General features: G+C 47.9%; 1 protein-coding gene across 3 annotated transcripts in view; it reads left to right on the top strand.

Moving 5' to 3' along the window:
- Window positions 1-25,102, top strand: part of CHD3 (chromodomain helicase DNA binding protein 3) — a 59,935-nt gene extending 34,833 nt beyond the window's left edge. For all 3 annotated transcript variants that reach the window (XM_035134441.3, XM_035134442.3, XM_035134440.3), the window contains exons 15-40: window positions 1,753-1,953; window positions 2,261-2,398; window positions 2,547-2,668; window positions 5,415-5,588; window positions 6,210-6,351; window positions 6,589-6,720; window positions 7,549-7,666; window positions 8,745-8,869; window positions 10,420-10,651; window positions 11,092-11,258; window positions 11,443-11,620; window positions 12,233-12,298; window positions 12,935-13,020; window positions 13,481-13,614; window positions 15,330-15,474; window positions 16,159-16,324; window positions 16,845-16,963; window positions 17,709-17,862; window positions 18,601-18,702; window positions 19,197-19,337; window positions 19,624-19,732; window positions 20,689-20,821; window positions 21,435-21,630; window positions 22,710-22,873; window positions 23,153-23,279; window positions 24,097-25,102. In XM_035134441.3, the coding sequence (XP_034990332.1) occupies window positions 1,753-1,953; window positions 2,261-2,398; window positions 2,547-2,668; window positions 5,415-5,588; window positions 6,210-6,351; window positions 6,589-6,720; window positions 7,549-7,666; window positions 8,745-8,869; window positions 10,420-10,651; window positions 11,092-11,258; window positions 11,443-11,620; window positions 12,233-12,298; window positions 12,935-13,020; window positions 13,481-13,614; window positions 15,330-15,474; window positions 16,159-16,324; window positions 16,845-16,963; window positions 17,709-17,862; window positions 18,601-18,702; window positions 19,197-19,337; window positions 19,624-19,732; window positions 20,689-20,821; window positions 21,435-21,630; window positions 22,710-22,873; window positions 23,153-23,279; window positions 24,097-24,194 (3,669 nt within the window). In that variant the 3' untranslated portion in view covers window positions 24,195-25,102. The remainder of the gene's footprint in view (window positions 1-1,752; window positions 1,954-2,260; window positions 2,399-2,546; window positions 2,669-5,414; window positions 5,589-6,209; window positions 6,352-6,588; window positions 6,721-7,548; window positions 7,667-8,744; window positions 8,870-10,419; window positions 10,652-11,091; window positions 11,259-11,442; window positions 11,621-12,232; window positions 12,299-12,934; window positions 13,021-13,480; window positions 13,615-15,329; window positions 15,475-16,158; window positions 16,325-16,844; window positions 16,964-17,708; window positions 17,863-18,600; window positions 18,703-19,196; window positions 19,338-19,623; window positions 19,733-20,688; window positions 20,822-21,434; window positions 21,631-22,709; window positions 22,874-23,152; window positions 23,280-24,096) is intronic.
- Window positions 25,103-25,436: the final 334 nt, after the last annotated feature.

Genomic DNA, 25,436 nt, shown 5'->3' with positions numbered 1-25,436 from the left:
CCCGGCCCCTGCCTCCTGTGGAAACCTAACATTTACATGTCATTGCATGGCCCATTCCTTATGCTGTGACTCAGGACTTCTGAACTGGTTCTCTTTTCTGATCATGCGCCTTCCCAAGTGTTACAAAGAAGGTGCTGGCTTCCTGTCCTAAAAACTCACAGTCCTAAAAGTAGAGGAAGGAGAACAGGGGTATACATGGGACAGGGGGGGGAAGGGTTATAAGCCTTCCAATGAAACTCTCCCACCTACTCCAGACCCCCTGTGTCTTTCCAAGAAAGCCAATTAAGTTGCTTTTGCCAACGTTGTCTTTGTTTACCCAGTTCCACCTTTTAAAGCAACTAAAAGTGCCCCCACACCTCTCCTGAGCCCCCATTCCCTGTTTGCCTAGCCCCTCTCCCCCTCTGATGTGGAATGGAAGAGATTCTCTTTGCTTCCTACCTCAGGCCCATCCATTCACTTCCACTGTTCTCCAACCAGATTGAAGCCACTGACTATTCTCTTCCAATTTGCTTTGGATGGCAAAAAGCAAGTTTCCTGCCACTTGTTCACTTCCCTCAAAACCTCCACCTTAGCTCTCATTTTTTGGAGGGTTTCCCTTCAGGGTTTCTGAAGGGAGACAGGCCTCATTTGTTGTTTGGAGTTTGGCCTTCCTGTTCTCCCATGCTTCTCCCCTTTGGGGTTTCCTCATGGGTGAGTGTTCTGGAGCTGAACTATTTCTGCAGGATCCTACCCGTCAGCATGAGCTAGACCTCAAGTGCTCCCTCCCTGCTGTCCTCCTCTGCCCCAACCACCTCCTGTCTTGACCTCCTCATGGCAGCCTGCCAGTGAGTGCCTGCTTTGCCAAGACATCTTGCTGAAGTGCTAGAGCCGCAGGCTTTTCTGAAAGGTGGTGAGGCAAGGGAAAGCCCTTTGCTTAAGCGAGCAGCTGAGTTGCTGTCTGTTCCAGCTGCTGATCCCGCAGCATGAGGGGGGCGGACCCTGCCACGTTGCCCCAGATTCTTTCCCCCATAACAGAAATATCTGGCAGCAGGCAGCCCTCCTCCACAAAAGAAAAGGTGCACATTTAATCTCTGTTGTAGGGCAGCTTCCTTGTTTGTGATGACGTGGGAAGCACACAATGTGCATATGCTTCTCTGAACACGAGCGTGAATGCATCTGGGAAACCTGATGGGGCCAGATTTCCCAGATACATGCAGATTTGTGCGCGACATCTGCCTGATTACCTATTCCATGTTGGAAGCATCCGTGTCGTGCTGGTGTTTCCTACCTCATTCATAACGTATGGAGCCATTGCCAGCCTTGCCTTGTGTGATGTAGATTGTAAGTCTTTTGGGCACTGACCATATGAGGTCTCCATGTTCTGTATACCGCCTAGCACAGTGTTGGTGCTGAATGAACGTCTGGTAGGAGGAGTGCATCAGCCCCAGGCAAAGGGTCCTTCTGTGAACAGCTGTTACTTCTGTATGAACAGCTGCTGTGACTGGCTGCGTGTCAGTGATCCCAGCAGAGCTACAGGAGAACCTTGCTCATTCTGGCAGCCAGCGTTTTATGAATGGATTTCTCTTTGCCTAGCTGAGCCCCTGGGAGCCAAAAGCAAAGAGCCTGAGAATTGCTGCATCAGGCTGAGTCAGGGCTGGGAGCTGTCGGTGGCCTCTTTTGACTCCTCCCGAGCTACAGACGGGAAAGTTCCTTCTAGTTCACATGTGATTTCGTGCTCTTCTTTTCTCTCTCTCTCTCTCTCCCCCCAACCAGGGCCACACCAAAGGGCCTTTCCTGGTCAGTGCTCCGCTGTCCACCATCATCAACTGGGAACGAGAATTTCAGATGTGGGCGCCCAATTTCTATGTAGTGACCTACACAGGGGATAAGGACAGCCGCTCCATCATCCGTGAGAACGAGTTTTCTTTTGAGGACAATGCCATGAAGGGTGGAAAGAAGGCCTTCAAAATGAAGGCAAGTGCAGTGGGGTTCCCCCCCCCCTTACAGCAACAGCAGCACTGACTCTGCAGCTTCCCATGGGCCTTATATTGATTGTGGTCAATATAATTCTGCTTCCCACCAAACCTTGAGGCAGAAAGCAGCTTGTTAACCCCTTTGCTTCCAAGACCCACAATGCCGCATTGCCAGCTTGCCTTTCAAATGCACAAGAGCTCCGAACTCTTCCCCCATCAAGGAGAACCACATTCAGTGGTGTCATGGAGCAGATGGTGGCTATACATATGTATTTCCCACCTTCTGTATTTCTCCTCTTTGTTTTCAGAGAGAAGCTCAGGTGAAGTTTCATGTCCTCCTTACCTCCTATGAGCTCGTCACCATTGACCAGGCTGCATTGGCTTCCATCCGGTGGGCATGTCTTGTTGTGGATGAAGCTCACCGACTCAAAAACAACCAGTCCAAGGTGAGGAGAGCCGTGTGGTGGTGAAGCCTGAGCTGGTTTGTCCTGGATAAATGCCAGGATTTTGGACTCCTCTGTGGTGGGTGAGAGTGTAGGAAGGTGGAGGGAGGGAAGAAGGGTGCTCTGATGCCTGTATTGCTCTTGCTTTCAGTTCTTCAGGGTGTTAAACGGTTATAAGATCGACCACAAGCTGCTGCTCACTGGGACTCCCTTGCAAAACAACTTGGAGGAGCTGTTCCACCTGCTGAATTTCCTCACTCCTGAGAGATTCAAGTATGGCTAATTTTGTGCTTCCTTCCCCTTTGCTGTGGAGGCCTGTTAATCAGAGAGCTGGAGGGGCTTAATCTTAACTCCTCTCCTCTCTGTCATTGACACATTGACCTGTTTGTCATCTACCTTCAGACTGGGGTCCCTGTCCACAGTTTTCCCTCTCCTTTCCAGGTTTGCATCCACCAGTAACCTTTTCATCCAGTGCATAGCTAGCCTGAACATAGGGTGGAGTTTCTACCTAATCTTCCACCCAACTGGAACTTGGTAGAACAGAGGGGCTGAGTCCTTCCGCTCTAATCACAGAAGACCTTTGGATAAGTTCAGCCTTCATAAGCATGAGGAGGGCCTGGTGAGCCAGTTGGCATAAAAAGACTTGGCTGAATGTGAAAGGACAAGCAAATAGTAGATCTTTAGATAACCACTTCTTAGTTCCAGTAGGTAGCCTTGTTGGTCTGACGCAATCGAAATAAGTAAAAAATATATTAAAAAATTGTCCAGTAGCACCTTAGAGACCAACGTAAGTTTTTTCTGGGTATAAGCTTTCGTGTGCATGTACACTTCTTATTATTCTCTTATTCTCTTATTATTATCTCAAGAAGTGTGCATGAACACGATAGCTTATACCCAGAGCAAACTTAGTTGTTCTCTGAGGTGCTACTGGACACTTCTTAGTTGCCCTTCATGCCAAAGACCTCCATGATCAGTTGATCTCTCCAGCATTATAAGACCCAGTGCCTAACAGCTGGTCCCAAAATGTGGTGGGCCATCTGCCTCACAGCACAGCTCTAGTGTGTATGTTATATACAGAAAGCCGTTCCGAAAACCTATAATAGAGGAGCATTTGGGCATCTGAAAATGTATATCTGGAGGGATGGCTCCCTCTGCTGACCAGACATGCACACTGCAATCTGGCACCTTGGTCACTCCCAAGTGAAACTTAATGTGACTTCTGGTGGCCTCAAGGGATTTCCGTTTGTCTGAAACAGATGTTTAGTGATGGGGGGCGGGCTCCTCCCATCAGCACTGGAAGCTGGACTTCAAGCTCTTTCCAGGGCGGGTGGAGAGGGTCAGGTTACATTTTCACATTTTTGCCCCTTGTGCATTGAGGAACCTCAGCTGCTCTTGCCTCTCCAAGGCTTAGGGAAACCAAAAGAGACGGCTTCTTTCTTTCCTCTTTCATTGACTTTAGGGCTGGAAAGATTTTATTTGGTTTGGTGGTGTCTTTTACACCGAGACTTGCAAAGGGACCACAAACCATTAGGTGCTCCCTTGTTCAAACCCTCCTGCACGTCTGTGGTTTTGTTATTTCTTTCCACCTACCAACTAAAGATCCTGCCTTCCCAGCCTTCAAATTTGACACCACATTAACACTACATAAATTATCCACTTCTATTTATTTAATTAATTTAAAATATGTTTAGTCGCTTTTCTGGACAAGAGCCTTACTATCAAAATTAAAACCTTAAAAATTCACAGTTTAAAACTTTTTTAAAAAAACTTAATACAGTGGTACCTCGGTTTAAGAACAGCCCTGCTTATTTACGAACTCTGCAAAACCGGAAGTAGTGTCCCGGTTTGCAAACTTTACCTCGGTCTAAGAATGGAATCCAAATGGTGGAAGGGCACCGGTGGCAGGAGGCCTCATTAGGGAAAGCACGCCTTGGTTTAAGAATGGTTTCGGTTTAAGAACGGACTCCCGGAACGTATTAAGTTCGTAAACCGAGGTACCACTGTACTACAAGTCAGCACACTTCACAGGTTTCCACCTGCCACCCAAAATAAATAAAACGTAGTCTAACTCAGTTATCACCCAGATAACGATTATCGTGCCTTAAAGAGCAGTTGTATACCACCCTTCATCTGCACATCTCAGGGTGGTTCACAAGCTAAAAATGCAGTATAAAAGCACAAAATACATGACAAAAACAAGAACAGAAAACCCCAACCAATAACCCCTCTCCCTTCCCACAAACACATTTAAAAGGAGTATAGGATGTTAATCGACCCAAGGCCTGGTTGAAGAGGAACCTGGTGCCTAAAGGTGTATAATGAAGGCGTCAGCCAAATCTCCCTGGTTCCTCAATTCCATTTGCCCAGCCAATTTCTCCCTAGAAAATCCACTTTGTATTGCTGTTTGTCTTGATTTAGTGCTAAAGAATGGGTTTTTCCGGGGAATGTGGTGAGGTAAAGGCAAAACCACTTGGATCCATGCCTAGAAAGCACAGGACAAGTAGTAAACTGCTTGGACCCATGCTTTCTAGGCACGGGAAATGTAGGCAAGCTATCCCTGTCTGAAACCCTGGAGAGCCACTGCTGCCAGCCAGTGTAGACTATACTGTATATGGCAGCTCCCTATGTTTTCTATGCTTCTATATTCTGTCTGTAATCACAAAATATTTTAGGGTGGGTCACAAAATTTAAGTGAATAAAGAAAATGCAATTTAAAACCAATTTACTTTTTATGATCCTACCCCCACTCCGCAAGCCATTGTTTTAAGGAATCTAGGGGGGCATGACTTGGTTAGAATTGTGGGGAGTTGAAGGATGGGGCTTTCGTTTCATTAAGGGTCCCTTCCCTTCCCCTGCCCTAATTTGAGCACTAGGCTTGAGGCATCTTTGTGACAAATCCTCATTCAGATACTTCCCCCAATCCAAAATCCCTTCCTTTTCCTTGCTTGTGTGCAAGATTTTGTTGGCCTGAAATATCCCCAGAGGTGTACACGTAACAGCTTTTGTCTCTTTCCCACAGCAACCTGGAAGGCTTCCTGGAGGAGTTTGCTGACATCTCCAAGGAGGACCAAATAAAAAAACTCCATGACCTCCTGGGACCCCATATGTTGCGCCGCCTCAAGGCTGACGTCTTCAAGAACATGCCGGCCAAGACAGAGCTCATTGTCCGGGTGGAGCTCAGCCCCATGCAGAAGTATGGGCAGGATTGGGGGAGGAGAGGCGGTATGGGGGACTGTTCTTTCCATGCAGAGGGTGGTGGCTGATATATGACCTGGACTCTAGTGGGGCACCAACATGAGTTTGACCAAACTGTGGGAGGCAGTGGAAGACAGGAGTTCCTGGCATGCTCTGGTCCATGGGGTCACGAAGAGTCGGACACGACTAAATGACTAAACAACAACTAGTGGGGCAGGGGCACTGTGGTATGGATTTACGTGGCAGTGATGGCTCTTGGATCAGGGAGGGTAGACCCAATGAAACAGGATTTGGGGGAGGGGAGCAGGTCTGGTCAGGATGGAGGCGAGTCAAGGTCCTTAGGTTTTCTGCAAGGATAGTTACATGCTAGGGAGGGAGCCGTAGACCAAAGCATGCCAGAACCCAAGATTCTGGTCTCCTTTCCTCCAGATTGTTGGGAGGGTGAATGGGAAAAGACAAGTCATTGAATGTTAAATGTACTGTATTTCTCTCCCTCCCTCCCTTTTTGGTAAAAATCTGACAGATACTTCTGTATGTGGAGGGGTCATAGAGTCTCATGCTTCTCTTTTTCTCCTCCTGCTGCTGTTCCCAATCTTCTCCCGGCCCTCCCCCCAATCAGAAAATACTATAAATATATATTGACTCGCAACTTTGAAGCTTTGAACTCCCGTGGTGGCGGTAACCAGGTGTCCTTGCTCAACATAATGATGGACCTGAAGAAATGCTGCAACCACCCCTACCTCTTCCCTGTTGCTGCGATGGTATGTCTTGTGTTGCCCAGCCGGCTAGCAGGGGCCTGTGTAGGGCCAGGGCAGCTCTCTCCAGCTGGAATGAGTGGGCTCATGTTATGGAGCAGGGATAGGTTGCCTTTGGCAGGCAAACTGGCCCACCTCCTCAGTTAGCCTCTGGCCTTTGCCTAATCCCCTGACAGTAAATAATAGACCCAGCCAGATGAAACCACCTGCATGAATGGCGACGGCTATGCTTTGTCTTGGCAGGAATCCCCCAAGTTGCCAAGCGGTGCCTATGAAGGGGGTGCTCTCATAAAGTCCTCTGGGAAACTGATGCTGTTACAGAAGATGTTGCGGAAGCTAAAAGAGCAGGGCCACCGGGTGCTCATCTTCTCGCAGGTGAGAGTGGTTGGGGGATATATGGGGCCTTGAACACCTGGATGCTGGCTGTGTGGAGTGTTGAGGATGGGATGGAGAAGAAAAAGATGTGAACAACTTGTTGTGTGTTTCTTCTATGGTTACAGCATGCAAATAATGTAATTTCATGACATAAATTTTTCCTAAATGTTACGGAGGAGTTGGGATGCTGTTTTCTGTGACATCATCTGTTCAGTAAGAACAAATTAGTCTCAAGTGCAAGCATGCAGTATACAGCAAGAATGCTATTGATGAATGCGAAGGCACTATCAATCTCATTTAGGAATATGAATGCCCAGAGGTAAAAATGGGTTTTCCTCATTTTTCCAAGGTCTTCCTCCCTCCCCCCCCCCCCGTTTTTTCCCACAACGGAAATTGGAAAGGAAAAGAAACCCCTCCAATGAACTATTATCTCTTTTAGGATATTGCTCTTTAAGGCAGGGTTTTAAAATATAATTTTAGCTGTACAGTACTCTCTCAAAATTGTTTCCAGTAACTTTGTACAGTAATATACAGCATTAGGAAATTGCAGTCTCTGTATACAGTAGATATGAACGACTCCATTCCAATTCTGTTTGGCAAAAGAAAGGCATAGAAATAAAAAAAGTTTTCTGTTGCTTCTTGGGCTATGGAGGAGAATTTTTAGTATTATTTTTTCTGGATCTTGTTTATTGTGGAGACTGTTTGTAACCCCAAATAATTTTCCACAGTGTTAGTGGTTTCTGCATCCCACCCCCCCACCCCGTTTCCCCAACTGAGAATTTCCAGAAGTACTAGACCTCTTGTCTCATTTATGGGTATCTTTTCCAGATGACAAAAATGCTGGACCTACTTGAGGATTTCCTTGACTATGAAGGGTACAAGTACGAACGGATTGATGGAGGCATTACGGGGGCCCTGCGGCAAGAGGCAATTGATAGATTTAATGGCAAGTATGAAGGTTGTGGGCCTGATGTGTGAGGGCAGGTGGGGCTTGGCCTTTATATATCATTACAGTACCATGACCTCAATTGTCTATAGAAAGGAGCCTGCCAAGGATCTCCTTCAGGTGGAGGCTCTCTCTAGATTGGGACTAGAGTGGGTTGTAAGGATCCATCTACATGCCACAAGAAGAACCCCACTAGATCAGACCAAAGGTATATCTATTCGAGGATCCTGTCTCTCATAGTGGTCAGGCAGTTGCTGATGGGGAACCTACAAGCTGGGTGTGAGGGTCAGTTGCAACAGTCTTGTCATGGTTGAGAAGTCAGTGCCAGAATCGGCACCCAAAACTTCAGCCTTTGTCAGTTGAGGGAGGATAGGAGTTGCAGGTGTGCCAGTAGGCCAGAGCAACACTATAAGCAATGTCCAGTAGGAGGAACAAAAAATCCTGAAACAGCAACTCCTCTTCAGCTATCTCTGTCTCTTGCTTGGTCACGAGACAGAACAGGGATGTAGTCTGCTAATCCAGACTAGACTGCAAAAGTTGGCTGTATGTTTTCTGCCTTTCCTGGGCAGCTGAAGGAGCCAGCTCCTCAGTAATGGATGCCTTGTTTACCCCACACCAGAAAGGACATTCATGGTGAATCATAGAGTTGGAAGGGACCCCCAAAGGTCATCTGGTCCAACCCCCCGAAATGAAGGAATCCCCACTAAAGCATCCATGGCAGATGGCTATCCAACCTCTGCTTAAAAACCTCCAAGGAAGGAGAGTCCACAACCTCCTGAGGGAGTACATTCCACTGTCAAACAGCTCTAACTGTCAGAAAGTTATTTTTGATGTTTCGTTGGAATCTCTTGTAACTTGAAGGTTAAGCATGATGTTTTTGCATAGCTTGGAGCAGGCAGCCATAATTTCTACTCTGGAGTGACATGATATACTTGGGAATCTGCTCCCAAGCATGAAATACCTTGTGTGAAGCAGACCTAAGCCTGACTTCTGAGTTCAGCTTTGTGTTCTGAATGTTGAATCCAATTCATATGTTTTACCTCCTGATTCACTCACTGAGGTCTTCATTCTTTATCAGCCCCGGGAGCTCAGCAGTTCTGCTTCCTGCTCTCCACACGGGCAGGTGGTTTGGGCATCAACTTGGCCACTGCAGACACGGTGATCATCTTTGATTCAGACTGGAACCCTCACAATGATATTCAGGTAGGCCCCTCTGCTTCCCTGATCACCCCCTCCTCCTCCTTATGGACTTCTGTTTTTAAGGAGGTGGCTGGGGCTGTGATACTTTTATTGTAATGTTCTGCATGTTTTAATAGACTATATATACCCTGTGTGTGTATGTATAGTTTATTTTTATAATTGCTTTTTTCTATGTTTCTAGATGTTTCTACGCATCTAAAACTTCAGGGGAAAAGGTGGGATAAAATAATAATAATTGTGTAGATCCACCGGAGGTTGCACATAAGAACCACTTTGAGGGTGTGGTTTTGTTTTGTTTTTACAATCAATACATTAATTTTATGAAGTAAATAATAAAATAAAAACCTTGCTGGATCAGACCAAAGGCTGATTTTTATCTATCATCCCTTTTTCACCCATTAGCTAACCAGCGATCTACGGGTTATAGACATTCCCACAATCCGACTATGCAAGCAAAATCCTCAGCGTCCCAAGGCGCTTACTGTTCATTAACACACAGATAATTTTTAGTCAAAGCTATTTTCTGGCCACAAAGATAAGCTTGGCCATGTACCAGCAACGCCTGCTAAAATTTCTAGGCTAGAGTGAGGCTGATTTCAGCACTCCCACCCAAGGCAAGGACAAACGGAATGACTAATGCAAAATCAGCAAATGCAAGGAAAGTAGTTTTCATCTACCTTATTCAGGTACCAAATTAGGCATTTTGGATAACAGCATGAGAGAGGCCTGTATTGCAGTTGACCCTGAGCCCTTGGAGCAGAGTGGATAGTTAAACCTTAGCATGATATTTGCCAAGTGATGATGGTTCTTACTCATCTGACAAACCCTCCAAACATTTTTTTGTTTTGGGGTCTGTGTTTCCTGGAGTGCGAGGTGTAGAGGTGACCCTCCCCTCCCTCATGCAGACACACAGCAATCCCTCAGCAAAGGGGAGTTGTGGCCAGGTACACTGGGAAGCCCAAGCTATGGCTTCTTCTACCAAGCTGGCTCACAGTTACAGACCTATGTGCTCACAGAGTGAAGACAAGGGAAGAAAATCTGATGGCAAATGTGGAGCAATGAGTCTTGCCACAGGCCTCTTTCATGTTCAGGGTGTTTGGGTTAATTCTCTCTATTCCTCTTTCTCTGCGTTTCCTTCCTTCCCTGCCTTCTCATGGTTTGGGTGCTATTGCAGGCCGCTTCTAGAACCATTAGAGGTCATTAGAGGTCTCTGACATCATTGCAGATCAGCCAGTGGCTAGGGACAAGTATACAGATGGGCAGCAGCCTGCTTTATCCTAAAATATCTTCAGACGTAACCATTGCTGCAAAACAGGTCCCGTTCTTTCCCTCCCTCCCTGTTTTTAGCACACATAATTTTGACCATAGCAGTTTACCAGATGTGGAGCATAAGAAGAGTCCAGATCAATTAGTTCAAAAGCCTATCTGGTTCAGCATCTTGGTTCCTAGGGTGAGAAACCCAAATCAGGACTTAAGGGCCATAATCCTCCCCAAGCCATTTCAGCATTACCTGACTTTCTTGGGTTGTTTTTCACCCCCCCCCCATTTTGCAGGCCTTCAGCAGAGCTCATCGCATTGGCCAGGCCAACAAGGTGATGATCTATCGCTTTGTGACACGGGCCTCTGTGGAGGAGCGTATTACGCAGGTGGCCAAGCGGAAGATGATGCTGACTCACCTGGTTGTACGCCCAGGCCTGGGCTCCAAGTCGGGCAGCATGTCCAAGCAGGAGCTGGATGACATCCTCAAGTTTGGCACTGAGGAGCTCTTCAAGGATGAAAATGAGGGTGAGGAGATAGCTGTTGTGGGTGATGCATCAAGAGGGAGGCAGTTGTTTGCAATGTCCAAGGGTCGTCCCAAGTATAATTAATTGCAGTAGTCTAGCCTCATGTATATTAGAAGAGGAATAACTGTTGCACAGTGAGAAGCTGAACAAAGGAAGCTATACACTTTTAATCAGACAGAGCTGCTGAGCAGTGCACTTGGCCTCTTCTGCCACCTGGGCTTCCAGGTGCACCAGTGGATCTTGCTGTGTCAAATGATGCAGGTACCTCTTGCTGCAACCATTGCAGGGTAAAGTGTGCAGAATCAGGGTTTGGGCTGAAGGTGAAATCCATTGATCATAAATTGCAGCATCCTTTGTGGTGAATCTGACAGCAATCTCCCGGGTCTCAGCCTCAGTCTCCTACCCCTTACCCCTTTTCTTCTCCTCCTCACCTCACTACAGGAGAGAACAAAGAGGAGGACAGCAGTGTCATCCACTATGACAACGAAGCCATTGCACGGCTGTTGGACCGTAACCAGGATGCCACCGATGATGCGGACGTCCAAAACATGAACGAGTACCTCAGCTCCTTCAAAGTGGCTCAGTACGTGGTTCGGGAGGAGGACAAGGTCAGTCGGACAAGGCAGCTGTGAGATGATGGCTGACGGTTTAATAGGCAGCAAGACTGTGCTCCAGGGCTTACAGATGAGAGGCTGAAGCCATGGAGCAATGGGTGTGGAGTGTGTGATGGGTGACTGTTTTTGTGCTAGCATGTGCATCCCAGTGACCCCGACCTTCTCTTTGCTGCCTCAGATTGAGGAGATTGAGCGGGAGATCATCAAACAAGAAGAGAATGTGGACCCTGACTACTGGGAGAAGCTGTTGCGGCACCATTACGAGCAGCAGCAGGAGGACTTGGCTCGCAACCTAGGAAAAGGGAAGCGTGTGCGCAAACAGGTCAACTACAATGATGCGGCCCAAGAGGACCAAGGTCAGCATTTGGGGATCCCCTTGAGAGGATAGGAGTGGCCACCTGGCACTCTCAGGGCTACTGAACCTACCTCCGAACAAAATGGCCCCAGATTTTAGGGACCCTATCCTGACCCCCCCCCTTTTCTTGTAATTTGAAACCTGCAAATTCAGAAAAAAGAGTGACAGTCATAACATTTATGCATGCTCGGAGTGGCTAGTCCTCAGGAAGTATTCCTGATGGAGGTTTGGGGGGGGGGGGGAGAACAGCCAGAACTGCATCTCCTTTGTGTTGTGTAAGATTCTACCAGATTCCATCTGCTGAAAGTGCGTGAGGACTGTGGTTTTTGGGCAAGACATGGAGGTAGGACTGCTTCTCCCATCATGCAGTGGAAGGAAATCTAGACTAACATGCCCCCCTGAAAACCAACCTGGTCATATATTTGGTCACTGGTGTCTCAAGCGATTTTCAGCTTTCAAAAAAGGGGGTCGGTGGTTGTGTTCCAGCAACCTCCTCTCTAGCACTTTGCATGGAAATGATCGTCTGATGATGTGGGGTTTATGGGAGAGGGGAAGAAGCACTGAAAAAGCAAGAGCCTTGTACTGCTTGCAAACTGGCCTGATGCTGTTTCAGACAATCAGTCCGAGTACTCAGTGGGCTCTGAAGAGGAGGACGAAGACTTTGACGAAAGGCCAGAAGGTGAGGGCTTGTTTTTCCTTCCTCTCCTGCATGTGGTGTGCCCCGAAAGGAGCCTGGAGATTGTGTAATAGTCCAACTCTCAGCCCAGGGGAGGGATCCTCCCTCTTTCCACGCTCAATCTACAGCTTGTGAGCTCCTGCCAAGCAAAGAGAGGGAACAAATCTATATGGCTGGTTGGGAACAGAGGTTTGCTCTTGTGCGGCATTCCATCAGGGCTGTGAACTGTGTGTGCACATGCGTTTTTGTGTTACTGATTCTTGGCCTACGCTGCCTTGTATTGCACCTAACAAACCCCATGGGACTTGCTCTTTCCTGGTGGCCTGTCTTCCTCTGTGTGATGGGAGGTTGCTTTCTATCACGGCAGCCTGCTGCACATGTCTTTCTGGGATCTCAGCCAGCCAGCCCTCCCTCCCTATTGGCATGCCAGGGGGAGGGCTGTGTTCTCTTCCTGGCTTTCCTGGGCCAAATGAGTGTGTGGCCTTGGGCAGGCCAGCACAAGGGACTTCGGTGGGACCTGCTCCACCTTCTGCCTGCCAAGCCAGGCGGAGGCTTTCTGGGCACCAGGCCATGCCTTGGTAATACTAGAGCAGTGGAGGGATGTGATTGTAAGCCTCTTGTCTCGCTCTGCATGCCAAGGTCGGCGACAGTCCAGACGGCAGCTCCGGAACGAGAAGGACAAGCCTCTCCCCCCACTTCTGGCACGAGTTGGTGGGAACATCGAGGTGAGAAGACAGCCTTGCAGGATGGCTTTTGAGTGGTGGGAGGGGAACGGTGGATGGGACAGGTCCACTTCCCTAACGACCGTTTGAACTGTGGAGTAGGAAAAAAGTACGGGTTGGACTACTGGAGGGTCTTGTTTCTGTAGACAGATGTCAGGGAAGAGGAAGTTTGTGGGAAAGGGGGACTGGAAAAGGAGCAGTGCTTTGGCTTAGGCGTTGTTTATTTTTTATTTCATTAAATTTATGCACTGCTTGATTGTAAAAAAACAAGCAAACATCATAGCGGTTTACAAAATCTATGTGTTGTGGTACAGCTTGAGTGGTGGGCAATTTGGCAACAGTTATGCTCTGTGGACAAGTGGCTAGTTTACTAGGTTTCCTAGAAAAATTAGGGGAACCCTAGCTGTAGCCATATTAGTGATGTTTTAGGGATGACCCTGGCTTTTGTGCCACCTTCCTTCAGGTGCTTGGGTTCAACACCCGCCAGCGAAAGGCCTTCCTGAATGCCGTCATGCGCTGGGGCATGCCTCCACAAGATGCCTTCACCTCCCAGTGGCTGGTCCGGGACTTGCGGGGCAAGACGGAGAAAGAATTTAAGTAGGTATCTTGTGTGAGATTTGCATCCTGCCACCTGCCACTCTTCACCAGGGGGAAGAAGGGCTCGTCCTGCCTCCTGCTGCAAATTAGCAGAACCTCCCGAATAACAAGTTTTGAGGATCCTCCTGCAAAGCAGCTATAACCAGGGTTGTATAAACATCACAGTCCTGCTGTACAAACACAAACACACAGCATCTCAAGAAACTTATTTTCATTCAAAGAAAAAGAAAGAAAACAGACACTTTCTAGACATTCTGGCCACAAAGATAAGCTTGGCTGCATACCAGCAATGCCTGCTAAAACCTCCAGAGCTCGAGGGAGGCCCATCTTCAGCACTCCCCCTGCTTGTATGAACAATTGGAACATAATATACAAAATAAGCAAATGCAAGGAAAACAGTTTTCAGTCTAATTTGTTCAAGTGCCAGATTTGGCATTTTCAGATGTAGCATGACATATAGCCTGTACTGACCCTGAACTCTTGGAACAGGGGTAGACAGATGAGCCTATAACTCTATTTGCCAAGTGTTTTGGGTCTGTGTTTCCTGGAGTGTGAGGTAGAGGTGACCCTCCCCTCCCTCATGCAGACACACAGCAATCCCTCAGTAAAGAGGGGCTGTGGCCGGGTGCACTGGGGAGCCCAAACTCTGGCATCTACCAAGCTGGACCACAGTTACAGAGCTATGTGCTCAGTGGGTGAAGACAGGAGAAGAAAATTCTGATGGCAAATGTGTGGGTCTTTGTCATAGGTGGGGTGTTTGGGTTCAGGTCCACGTTCAGTATTCCTATTCCTTTCCGTTTCCTCCTCTCCCTCCCGTCTCATGGTTTGGGTGCTATTGCTTCTGGAAACAAAGGCACTAGAGGTCTGTGACATCATTGCAATCTAGCCACTGATTAGGAGCTGGCCGTTGCAGATAGACACCAGCCTACTTTCAAACCCAAATAATTCTGTTTACAGCAGCTCACCAAATGCAGAGGATAAGAGGAACTCAGCTCAATAGGATCAAAGGTCCATATAGTCCAGCATCCCCTCCCCCCCCCACAGTTGCCAGCCAGTTGCCCCAAGCAGGGGAAGTCTACAAGCAGGACATGAGTGCAGTCACTCTCTCCTGCCCAGGATTGCCAGCAATGGGTATTGAGAGGCAGACTGGCTCTGATCCAGGAATTACTATTGATAGCTGCCTTTAAAGTTGTCCAAATTGGCAGCCATTGGCACATCTTGTTTTTCTAAACTAAAAAGCCCCAAATGTTTGTAGAACCATAGAATTTTAGAGTTGGAATGGGACCACAACTGTCATCTAGTCCAACACCTTGCAATCACAGCTAAAAAATCTGTTTCAGATGGCCTTCTAACCTCCATTTCAAAATTTCCAATAAGGAGACTCCAGCACCTTCCCTAGTATTCCAGAACACTGCCAAACAACTCCTACTGTCAGAAAGTTCTTCCTAATATTTAGTCAGAATATCCCTTTCTCATTTAAATCCATGGTTTGGGTCCTGCCCTCTGCAGCAGTAGAAAGCAAGTTTGCTCCATCTTCCATGTGACACCACTTCAGATATTTGTTTTATCTGTTGTAACCTTTCCTCATAGGGGAGTTGCTCTGTCCCCTGAGCATCCTTGGGGAAATGTATCAGGATCTTAACTTTGGTGCTCTCTCTCCCCCCCCCCCCGCCCATAAATTCTCATTCAGCCTGTTGGATTTTATATTTCTTCAGGGCATACGTCTCACTATTCATGAGACACCTCTGTGAGCCTGGGGCTGACGGTTCCGAGACTTTTGCCGATGGGGTGCCCAGGGAAGGTCTCTCGAGGCAGCAGGTCCTGACACGGATAGGTGTCATGTCTCTGGTGAAGAAAAAGGTAGGGAATCTCACCATCAGGGTAGGAAAGGCAGGTGGGTAAAGGGAAATCATCCAGTTCCCTTAAGAAATTATTATGCGTGGGTTTGAGCATGGCTTCTTTGCGCTAAAGGAAAAGGAAGTGTTCTTGAGTATCTTGGCTTTCTTGTTCACCATTAACCAGGTAAATTCCAACTCCCTCTTCTTCTTTTTGCTTTAAACAACAAGCCAATATTTTACCCGTTCTCTCTCCACAATCCCCATAGCTGTGGTGCAAATAAGCCAGTGCAAATTCAGCTCTAGCGTAATATAGTTAATATCATTCAATAGCCTGGGAAGAAGTAGTACCCTTATTATTTTCAAAGTATTCCTGGAATTCAGCATCTGTTTGAATTTTAAAATTCTCATCATACAGAAGTGAGGTATTTAAATGCCATGAGACAGAACCACAGTTTTTGTCTGCTTCAAGGCTATTGGCATTATTTTTTAAAGGGAATGAATGGGAATGCCAGTGTTTTGTTGTGTTGTTTTTTTCTGTTTGGGAACATCTTGACTCCAGAATCTCTTCTGTGAGAGCCTGACTGAGTCCATGGGATCCTCTTCCCTTCCTCAATATTTCTACTGTTGGGCTTGTTTCTGCGGCCCTTATCTAACACAGCTAAAATGTGTTTGCTCACAGTGGGCTGCATATCTTTTTGTATGGCAGGTGCAAGAGTTTGAACACATTAATGGTCGCTGGAGCATGCCTGAATTGATGCCTGACCCCAGCGCTGACTCCAAAAAGTCATCCCGAGCTTCGTCTCCCACAATCAAAACCTCCACCACCACCCCAGACCCCAGCTGCACCAATACCCCCTGCACGTCCAAGCCAGGTATGGCCCCTGGAGCAATGGGAAACACTGAGGATCTCTTGGTGGGGATGGGGGTGGGAGGAACTCCAAATCACTTCCAACCAAGAGGCCAGAGACCCTCCTAATAGGTTCAGAATCTGGCCAATAGGTGAAGGTAAAGTTCCTTCATGTTGCTGGTCTCCTAGGATTTCTATCCTGCCACATCTCTGAGCATTGGGGCTGACTACAATTACTAATTCATTCCAAACAGACATCGCTCTCAAAAGAGCTTAGAATTTTGCCCCAGGGTCTAAGGCAAAGTCACTTTACATGGATACCAGTGTAAATGAAACCAGATTCAGTTTAAGAAGGTGGCTGTATTAATGCTAGCATACATTAGATAAAAACTTGGTTTGTTGAAATGATAAGCTTCATGTGGATTTGAATGGCTGCAGTTCATCTTGGCTTTGGGTTGGTTCTAAGGTGTATAGGATTATAGTGCAAATGTGTTTTTGAAGAAGGAGAGGATGACTGACTGTTACCTTGGTGTCTATCCCACCAGCTACCCCGGCTCCCAGTGACAAAGGAGATGGGGCAACCCTGGCAGAAAAGGAGGACCCAGAAGCCAAAGATGAGAAGCCGGAGAAAGAAGCCAAGGGTGGCGAGAAAATGGAGGTTGAGGTTTGTGTTTGTGCAAGGAGGGGTTCTTTCAGATGGCCCTCCAAGCAATAGAGCTTTCTGGTTTGGTGTACCTTGTGGGGGGATATATTTTGGGAATGTTTTCAAAAGCAATATTGCTGGGGAAATTACCAGGATTGTTGGCACTGAAGGCAACAGCCTACATTCTGTGGATGTGCCCTGCTTTCTTCTTCCCACCATAGAAATAAGGGACCGGGCGGAAATAGCAGACCGGAAGTAGCGCTGCCGCCATTTTGGAACTGGGCGGAGCATGCTCAGAAGTGACTTTTGATGCTGCTTTGCCCAGTTCCAAAATGGCCGCCGCGCCAGAAGTCGCACTGCAGCCATTTTGGAACTGGGCAGAGCAGCATCAAAAATCGCTTCTGAGCATGCTCCGCCCAGTTCCAAAATGGCCGCCGCGCCAGAATAAACCGGGGAAAAATAAAAAAATCCGTTTTTTCAGCTTGGAACAGCTAGAAAAATGGGGATTTCCCGGGGAATACGGGAGACTTGGCAGCTATGCTTCCCACTAGTTTTGATATTAAAAGCTTCTGGCCTTAGAAACAACAGCTTGAGGATTCCACAGTTAAGCAGTAGCTCCACCTGCAGACAGTGAAACTTCAACCACACAATCCCCTTTAGCAGCGGTACATCATCTCTAATTCACTTCCCTGCTGTGTGGAGTTCCTAGCAATGTATTACTAGCTCAAAGGGTGGTGGAAAATGGTTGTTATTTTGCATTTCTCAGCCTTCAGCCCCCGAGCAGCCCACTTCTGCCACCTTCTCAGGGGAAAAAGCGGAAATGGAGTCATCCAAGAAGCCTGACCAGGAGGGATTGGCAGCACTTGGGGAGAAGGAAACAGAAGCTGAGCCCGCAGTCAAGGAAGAGAAAGAGAAATTGGGTAAAGATTTACAAGGATGGGGATGGAGGGGGAATGGTTCTAGATCTGAGCACCGAAGACTGTCCTTCTTTGGGAACGTGGGGGAAATGCAATTTGCTCATTTTAGTGGGTCTTGTGGTAGACGAAGGCTGGGTTCATTGGGACAACTGACCAGACTGGTACCACAGTGGGCAAGGCTCAGTGAGTAATAAAAGGAAGGTGCAAATGTGCCTCAGGTATCCTCACCTGCTCTTTACTGTCAAGGAATGTGGACCTGAGAAGACCTTGTCATCAGTGGGAACTCCAACCAAACGTCCACCTTGCTTGTATCTTCTCTGGATGGTGTGTGGTGGTCTTGTGGAGGTAGTGCTGATAGTTCTATGGGAGGCCCCCTACACTTGTCATGATAAGCAACCAATGTTCCCTTTTCAAAGAGGACAAGAAACTTTGGCTGTTCCTTTTGGGGGGAAATGGTAACAGATTAAGTCATACCTCAGTTTAAGTACGCTTCGGTTTGAGTATTTTCAGTTTAAGTACTCCGCGGACCCATCTGTAACGGATTAATCCACTTTCCATTACTTTCAGTGGGAAAGTTCACTTCAGGTTAAGTACGCTTCAGGTTAAGTACAGACGTCCGGAACCAATTGTGTACTTAAACCGAGGTACCACTGTATAATGAAGATCCTATGCAGCATTGCATGACATCAGATACTCCAAGTGACACCCCCATACCTAATGTTCCCCCTTCACTTTCCAAAGTTCCAGATGCTGATTCTGAAAAACTCGTGGCAGATGAGAAACCCACAGAGAGCGACGAGAGTAAGGAAAAGGCTGAGGGAGAGGCACAGGAAGTGAAAAAAGGTAACATGGCCTTTATGAGGCAGAAGTGTAGAGTGATGAACCCATTTTGTGGTTGAATGGCTTGTACTGTGTCACCATCCAGGGGTTAGGCAAGCTGGGGGAAATGAGCAGTTTAAGACTCTCACTGGGAAGGCATCATGTGGTACTTTCCAGTTTTTAATTCCCCCTCCCCCCCATTTTGCCTTGCTCTGGTTTCTGGGAATGGCCTGATGGCAGGATTTGAAGGTGCTGTTTGGGAAAGGACAAATATCACCAGTCTCTCCGATCCCCCTTCCCACTCCAGAAATTGCCTGACGTGTGCAGAGTGACTCCACATAGCCTCCAGGGAGGGAGGAAGGGGAGGCCTTAGATTTGAGGGTGTGGCTTATGTAGAATTTTGCCGACCTCCAGTGTGGAAGCCTGGGGGTGGGGCACAGAATCTACAGGAGGCGGATGGAGAATTCAGGGCTTGGGGGCCTCTTTCATCTCCCTGTTCTCACCTTCTCTCTTACAAGAAGAGGCAAAAGCTGAGAGGGAGCCTGGAAAAGAGCCCAAAGCTAGCAGCATCAAAGATGAAAACCGGAACAATGGCAAGAAGGAGGAGAAGACCGAGAAGCCCCGATTCATGTTCAACATAGCCGATGGTGGCTTCACGGGTATGTTTTGGCTTCAGATGCAGACCTACAATGTGGAGATGAGCCTGTGCTGGTATAGAGAGTGACCTGGCAAGTGTGTGTGTCTGTGGGTGTGTAGAGAGCGGCCCCCTCCCTTGTTTGGACCAACTAGGGAAAGAGGCTCTCTCTCTTAAGTGGATAATGTGTGAACTAGGTCACTTAGTGTGGAAGTAACGTGTACTGTTTGAAACATTGGGTGCCAGATTTTGTCAGGAGTTCATTGAGAGTAGCACTGACTGTGGACATCTCTTCCCCCCTCTCTCTTCAGAACTCCACACCCTGTGGCAGAACGAGGAGCGAGCCGCCATCTCCTCCAGTAAGCTTAACGAGATCTGGCACCGCCGACATGACTACTGGCTACTGGCAGGCATTGTCCTGTATCCTTTGACCCAGGAGAGTAGTATGTGTGTGTGTGCTGATTCTTGGCAAGTAAGGAGTGCCAAGCTCACCTCCTGGAAACCCCTACTTGAGCTCTTCCTTGGCGAAAGGTGCAGCCCTTGGCAAGAGATGTGACAGTACAGAGAGACGAATAACAGAAATATAGGATTAGTGCCTAACCTTGGAGTGGGCTTGGTTATGGCACTCTCCTCCAATATTGGCCACTGGCAGATTCAAAGGGAGATTTGGCACCTTCTGAACAGTTGTCTAGAGCAGGGGAAAGACCCAGCGACTGTTCTCTGTGCTAGGAATGTCTGCTGCTGGCGTTCTGTATAGCAAATATGACTTCAGTGTTTCCCCCTCTTGAATGCTGCTGACAGTGGAGAAAAAGAGTCCTAGCATGGGAGAAGAGCCTATTGCCATTGCCAGGCAGGTACTTGGACCCAGCATTGCCAGGCAGGTACTTGGACCCAGCATCTTCTCCTTCCAGCCTTGAAAGGAAACATTCCATAGGCAGTCATCTGCCCAAAAGGTTTTCTCCTAATCATGCCCTATGATCCCAAGCATGTTTGCCCAGCAGGGCTCAATGGGACTTATTCCCCAGGTGTCTTTTAATATTTCAGACAAAGTCTGCCACCTCCTCCATTCCTGTATTTCTGAGGAAAACAAAGGTTTAAATGCTTTTTTGCTGTTTTTTGCTGTTTTATGCTTGTTCTGTTTATGGAGCTGTGTGAGTTGACAGGGAACAGCAGATCCAAACTTTCACTCATAGCCTCAGGGCTGGGAAAGGCATTTTCTGGCCTCTTGGTTCAGGGTAGATAACCATGCTGAACCATAAGCTGTAGGCTGTGACTTCATGCCAGGCAGTTCCTTGTTCCCCTGCCTTGCTGGGAAGTGGCAGTGGGTTCCCTGTGGCCTGTGCAAGATTCCTTAATGCCCCTGCACCTCTCTACAGTCACGGCTACGCTCGCTGGCAGGATATCCAGAATGACAACCAGTTCGCCATCATCAATGAGCCCTTTAAGACCGAAGCCAACAAGGGAAACTTTTTGGAGATGAAGAACAAGTTCCTTGCCAGAAGATTCAAGGTGTGGATGAATGAATTGATGGGACCAGACAATAGAATCAAGGGCTTGGGGCCAGTTGGCAGTCATAGAGCATGACTACTTCAGGCATAGCAGTCTGTGTAATTCAAAAGCTTGCTTTCAGCATTTTGAAGCTAAAGTTGAAGCTGTGTTAACGTTGGCAGTGTAACCAGAGGTTGCCGATCTGAGGACAACGACGATGTCAGTGGCTTCTGAAATAAACCAGGCGTATATCCAGACAATTACATTATTTCCACAATCACAAATGTATTTTGGGGTGCAAAATAATCTCAGCTTTTATAAACAGGTTTCTAGTCCTTATGGTTATGAAAATAAGTTTGAATGTAATGCCTGGGGAGAACCTAAAATCCTTAAAGTGGGGCAGTGGAGGTATAAGCATTTCAGGGGTACTTCAGGATTCTGCATAGTTTCCTTCCCCTCCTTGTGACTTAAAAGAGTCAGAATTAACTGGATTTGTTTAAACTAATTAATACTGAAGAATCTGCAAATTATTGCCCAGTCCTGGTTTTGGTTACCTTGAGAGGAAAGCCACATTGGGCCAAATGACAGTTTTTCATAGCACCTCATTTTCCTTCTCTCCATTTCCTTCCTTCAGCTTCTGGAGCAAGCCCTGGTGATTGAAGAGCAGCTGCGGAGAGCTGCCTACCTGAACATGACCCAGGACCCCAGCCACCCGGCCATGGCCCTCAACACCCGCTTTGCCGAGGTGGAGTGTTTGGCCGAGAGCCACCAGCACTTGTCCAAGGAATCTCTGGCTGGCAACAAGCCTGCCAACGCCGTCCTGCACAAGGGTAAGAGGCGGGCGGGTAGGAGGGCCCGGAGAGGACAGTCCATGTGAACCCCCTACACCCCACCCCCCGCGCCTCTGTGCTGCGTCCTTCTGTACGACATTCTGAATCCATTAAAGTGCGGTTGTGATCAGAAAAGCCGCTGTGTACAGTTGTCTCCTTGATCCTGCTCTGTGTATCTCTGGTGTATCTGCTTTGGTCTATCCATGGAGTATCCACAAATATCTTCTGAGTATCTGCCAACAATCTTTTGTGTGCTTGCTGGACATCTGCAAAACATCTTTTTATCTTCTGAACATTTCCCCTCTCCTCTCTGTCCCAAGCATGACTGCTGAGTATCTTTCGGTGTAGCAGTGGAATATACCCTCCAGACTGTCCTTTTACACAATCATATTCAGTGCTTTTGATGTATCTTTCCTTTTTTTAAGTCCCCATAAAATTCTCTTGAGTTTCACATGGAGCGCTTCTGAGATCCCTGGCTCCATGCACTTTTAAGTATCGCTTGTGTATTTCTCCATCAAATATTCTGTGAGTAGCACTGGTTCACATTTGTCCCTATCCATGTGTCTCTTAAATATTTTGCTCTCTCTGGTGCATTTCTCAAGTATATCTGGTTTGTTTCCCTGTGAATTACTCTGGTGTGTCCCCCACCCTCCCAAGTACTGTGTGAGCATCCCTTGCATTTAGTCTTCCATCTTGGTGCATTCATTTCCCTCCATCTGCTTGGACTCATCCGGGAGTCTCCAGTGCCTGCTAGCTGTCCCTTGGGAGAGTACTGTATTTCCTCTCCACTTGGTGATTAACAATCTGGCAAGTGAGCCGAATCCCTTCTCTATGACAGTTGGGCAGGAAGAGTGGATAAATCTTCTAGCTCATTTTGGGAGTGTCCATGGAGTGAGTTTGGCTCAGGAGCAGATTTCACGCCATCCCCCCCAGCCTCCATGAACTTGGTGAAATGCAGCATAGGTTTGGCAAGGGTTTATTGGGTTCCAGGAGAGGTCTCCTGTTAACCTGGGCTCTGCCCCCCCTGACAGATTCCGGTCTCTTTCTCCTTCTGTCTCCTCATTTCTCTCTCCTGCCAGTGCTGAACCAGCTTGAGGAGCTTCTCAGTGACATGAAAGCAGACGTGACGCGCCTGCCAGCCACGCTCTCTCGCATCCCTCCAATCGCTGCCCGCCTCCAGATGTCCGAACGCAGCATCCTCAGCCGCTTGGCAAGCAAGGGGAACGAGACACAGACTGCCCCGGTAACCATCTGCTCCCTGCTCCACTCACATTTCCCTGACTGGCCAGTGAAGTGGGGTGGAGGGCACCTCACAACAGGGCCTAACATGGTTTTGCTTCTATTGGTGTGAAGGCAGCCTGGAACACAACTGACAAAACAGGTTGTGAAACTTTTAAGACTTGGAAGGATGGTCCTTCTAGACAGACTTATTTCCACCTGTTCTATTGTGGGATTTCTCTGCATTGCAGCTGGAGTTCAGTTGCCCTCTCCCTCTTCTTCTTTTCTTCTTCTCTTCTTACAGGCCTTCCCCCCTGGGCCTTATGCCACCCCTCCGAGCTTTGGGGGCGCCTTTGGTGCCACCCCTGGCGGAACGCTCCCCACTATGGGTGCCAACTACAGCCAAATGCCAACTGGCTCCTTCATCACAGGTTGGTTGTGGGTGAGTGGGGAAAGGGCAGGCAAGGGCAAATTGAAACTGCATGTGGGATCTCTGATCACAGTTCACACACCCCACCCCACCCCAATTGTGGGACCAGCAGGGGGAAATTTTTGTCTCCTTCCCAGACCAAAATACATTGTTAGAGCAACAAATCAGAATGAGCATTTTTGATATTCTGGCATTCCTGTCTTTGACATGGGACCCTAGATGGCATTCTCCGATCCAGTCACTAACCAGACTCATACCTACTTAACAATGAAACCCATCAAGGAATGAAGATTCCTGGGTAGTCTGGGAGTAGAAAGGTCAATAAATAGGTGTTGAAGAAAGTCCAGCAATCGTAGCTTCTCTCCTTGGCTCAAGGATGTCAGAACATGGAAGTTGATCAGGGATATATGGTTGGTTGTTTTTTTCAGTGCCCCTAAAAAATGGTATTCAGCAAAATATGTTTAGCATTTTATGATTTTATTAAATTTCACCCCCCCTGCACAATACCATTTTGAGGCGTTGCCTCTTTTTCTCCTTTCTGATGCTGATGGTGGCTTTCTAAAAAGATTAGAACATGTGGGCGGGGAAAGAAGTGTGTTTTGTGGTTGCATGCCAAAACAGCAGCTTCTGTGGTCAAAGGTGAGCTATGTAATGGTGGCGACATAGCAGGGGATGGCTCTCATCACCAGTATGCCCTCTTTCTCTTGTTCCTTCTTCAGTGGGCAAAAAGGAGCACCAGGCAAGAGTTGGGAGCTGCATGTCTGAGTCATTCCTCTAGCTAACCCTGCCTTTTTCTCTCTCTGCTTGTGTAATTGCAGCCAATGGTCCCCCTGTGATTGTGAAGAAGGAAAAAGAAGGAGAGAGCCTGGAGAAGAAAGAGGCGAAAAGTGGGGAGGTGATTTGCATAGACGACTGATGGGGCAGCTGGGCTAACTTGCCCACCTGGTTGCTTCTGGACAGGTCCTGCCTCTGGCAGAAGGGAGGGCACATGGTTCCCCTCCAGCCTCTCCTCTTTTATTTTCTGATCACGTTGGTGGCTTTGCCTGGGCGGTGGGGAGGGTGGGTGAATAATGCCCACCTCAACCTCCTGTGTTAGATTTAGTTGCTGTCTCCCAAGCACCTCCTCTCTCCCATCTTGGGTGTGGGGAGGCAGGTCTCAAAACCAGCCGGGGAGAAATGTTTGGGAGCCAGGGCCCACCTGGGTTCTGTTCCTGGCCAGAGGCTTTTAAGCGGGCAGGAAAAGCAGGAATGGAATTAGGCTCCCAGGGCTCCACCTTTGGAGTCTCCTGCTTGTGACAGAGGAGGGGGCTGCCTGCCTTGCGGCATTAGTTCCTGGCAGTGCTGAACCTTTGAGAAGCACTGCAAAGTGACTCTATAAATATGAATATATATATAATGTATACACACTCATCCTGTATGTTTAACCCCCTTCCCACTTGTGCTTGGACCCCTTGCAGGGGCGATAATGGGGCAGTCTGGGGAGGGGGACACACTCCCTAGCCATGTTCTGTTCTGAGAACGCATAGTGTGGGGAGCAAACTCCACCACCACCTTCCTGCATCTGGAAGAATGGGGAAGCCAGATCCCGAAGGTGCACCCCTCCCAGGAGTGTCCCCTGCTTTGAGCAGACGGGCAAGGGGGCTGCCTCTTTACCCCTCCTTCCTGCCAGCCTCTTCCTTAGAAGCAAGTTATTGGAGGAGAGGGGGACAGGGAGAAGGGGCAACAGGAGAGCTAGCTCTGCGCTCCTGGATTTTGTTGCCGGATCTCAAGTCACTTCTTGTTTAAATCTTACAGAATAAAGGCACTGTTTCCTTGGCTACATCACCTGGGTGCGTTGTGCCTCCTTTGTGTGGGTGGCTTGGAAGAAATGGGGCTCTGCCAGTGCTTGAAAGGGGAGGCTAGGTTTGCTGTTGAGTCATTTGTTTCCACTGCAGTTTCTGTGTCATTTTCACATAATCTAAAAGGTTGCTTTGCACATTTAAAAAAGGTAAACATAAGCATTGGACATGAAACTTGTTAGCAGTTGTGTGTGCTGAGCTTTGCAAAATATGGATTTAATGTACGCACCTTTCCATGCACGACTGTTAACAGATGAAACAAGGCTTGAAGAAATGGGGTGAATAGCAGCATTTGCCTTTCTTGTGCAGAGGATTTTTGA

This window comes from Zootoca vivipara, chromosome 12 (assembly GCF_965207765.1).
Source record: "Zootoca vivipara chromosome 12, rZooViv2.hap1.1, whole genome shotgun sequence".
NCBI lineage: Eukaryota > Metazoa > Chordata > Lepidosauria > Squamata > Lacertidae > Zootoca > Zootoca vivipara.
This window is presented reverse-complemented; position numbering and strand designations above follow the sequence as displayed.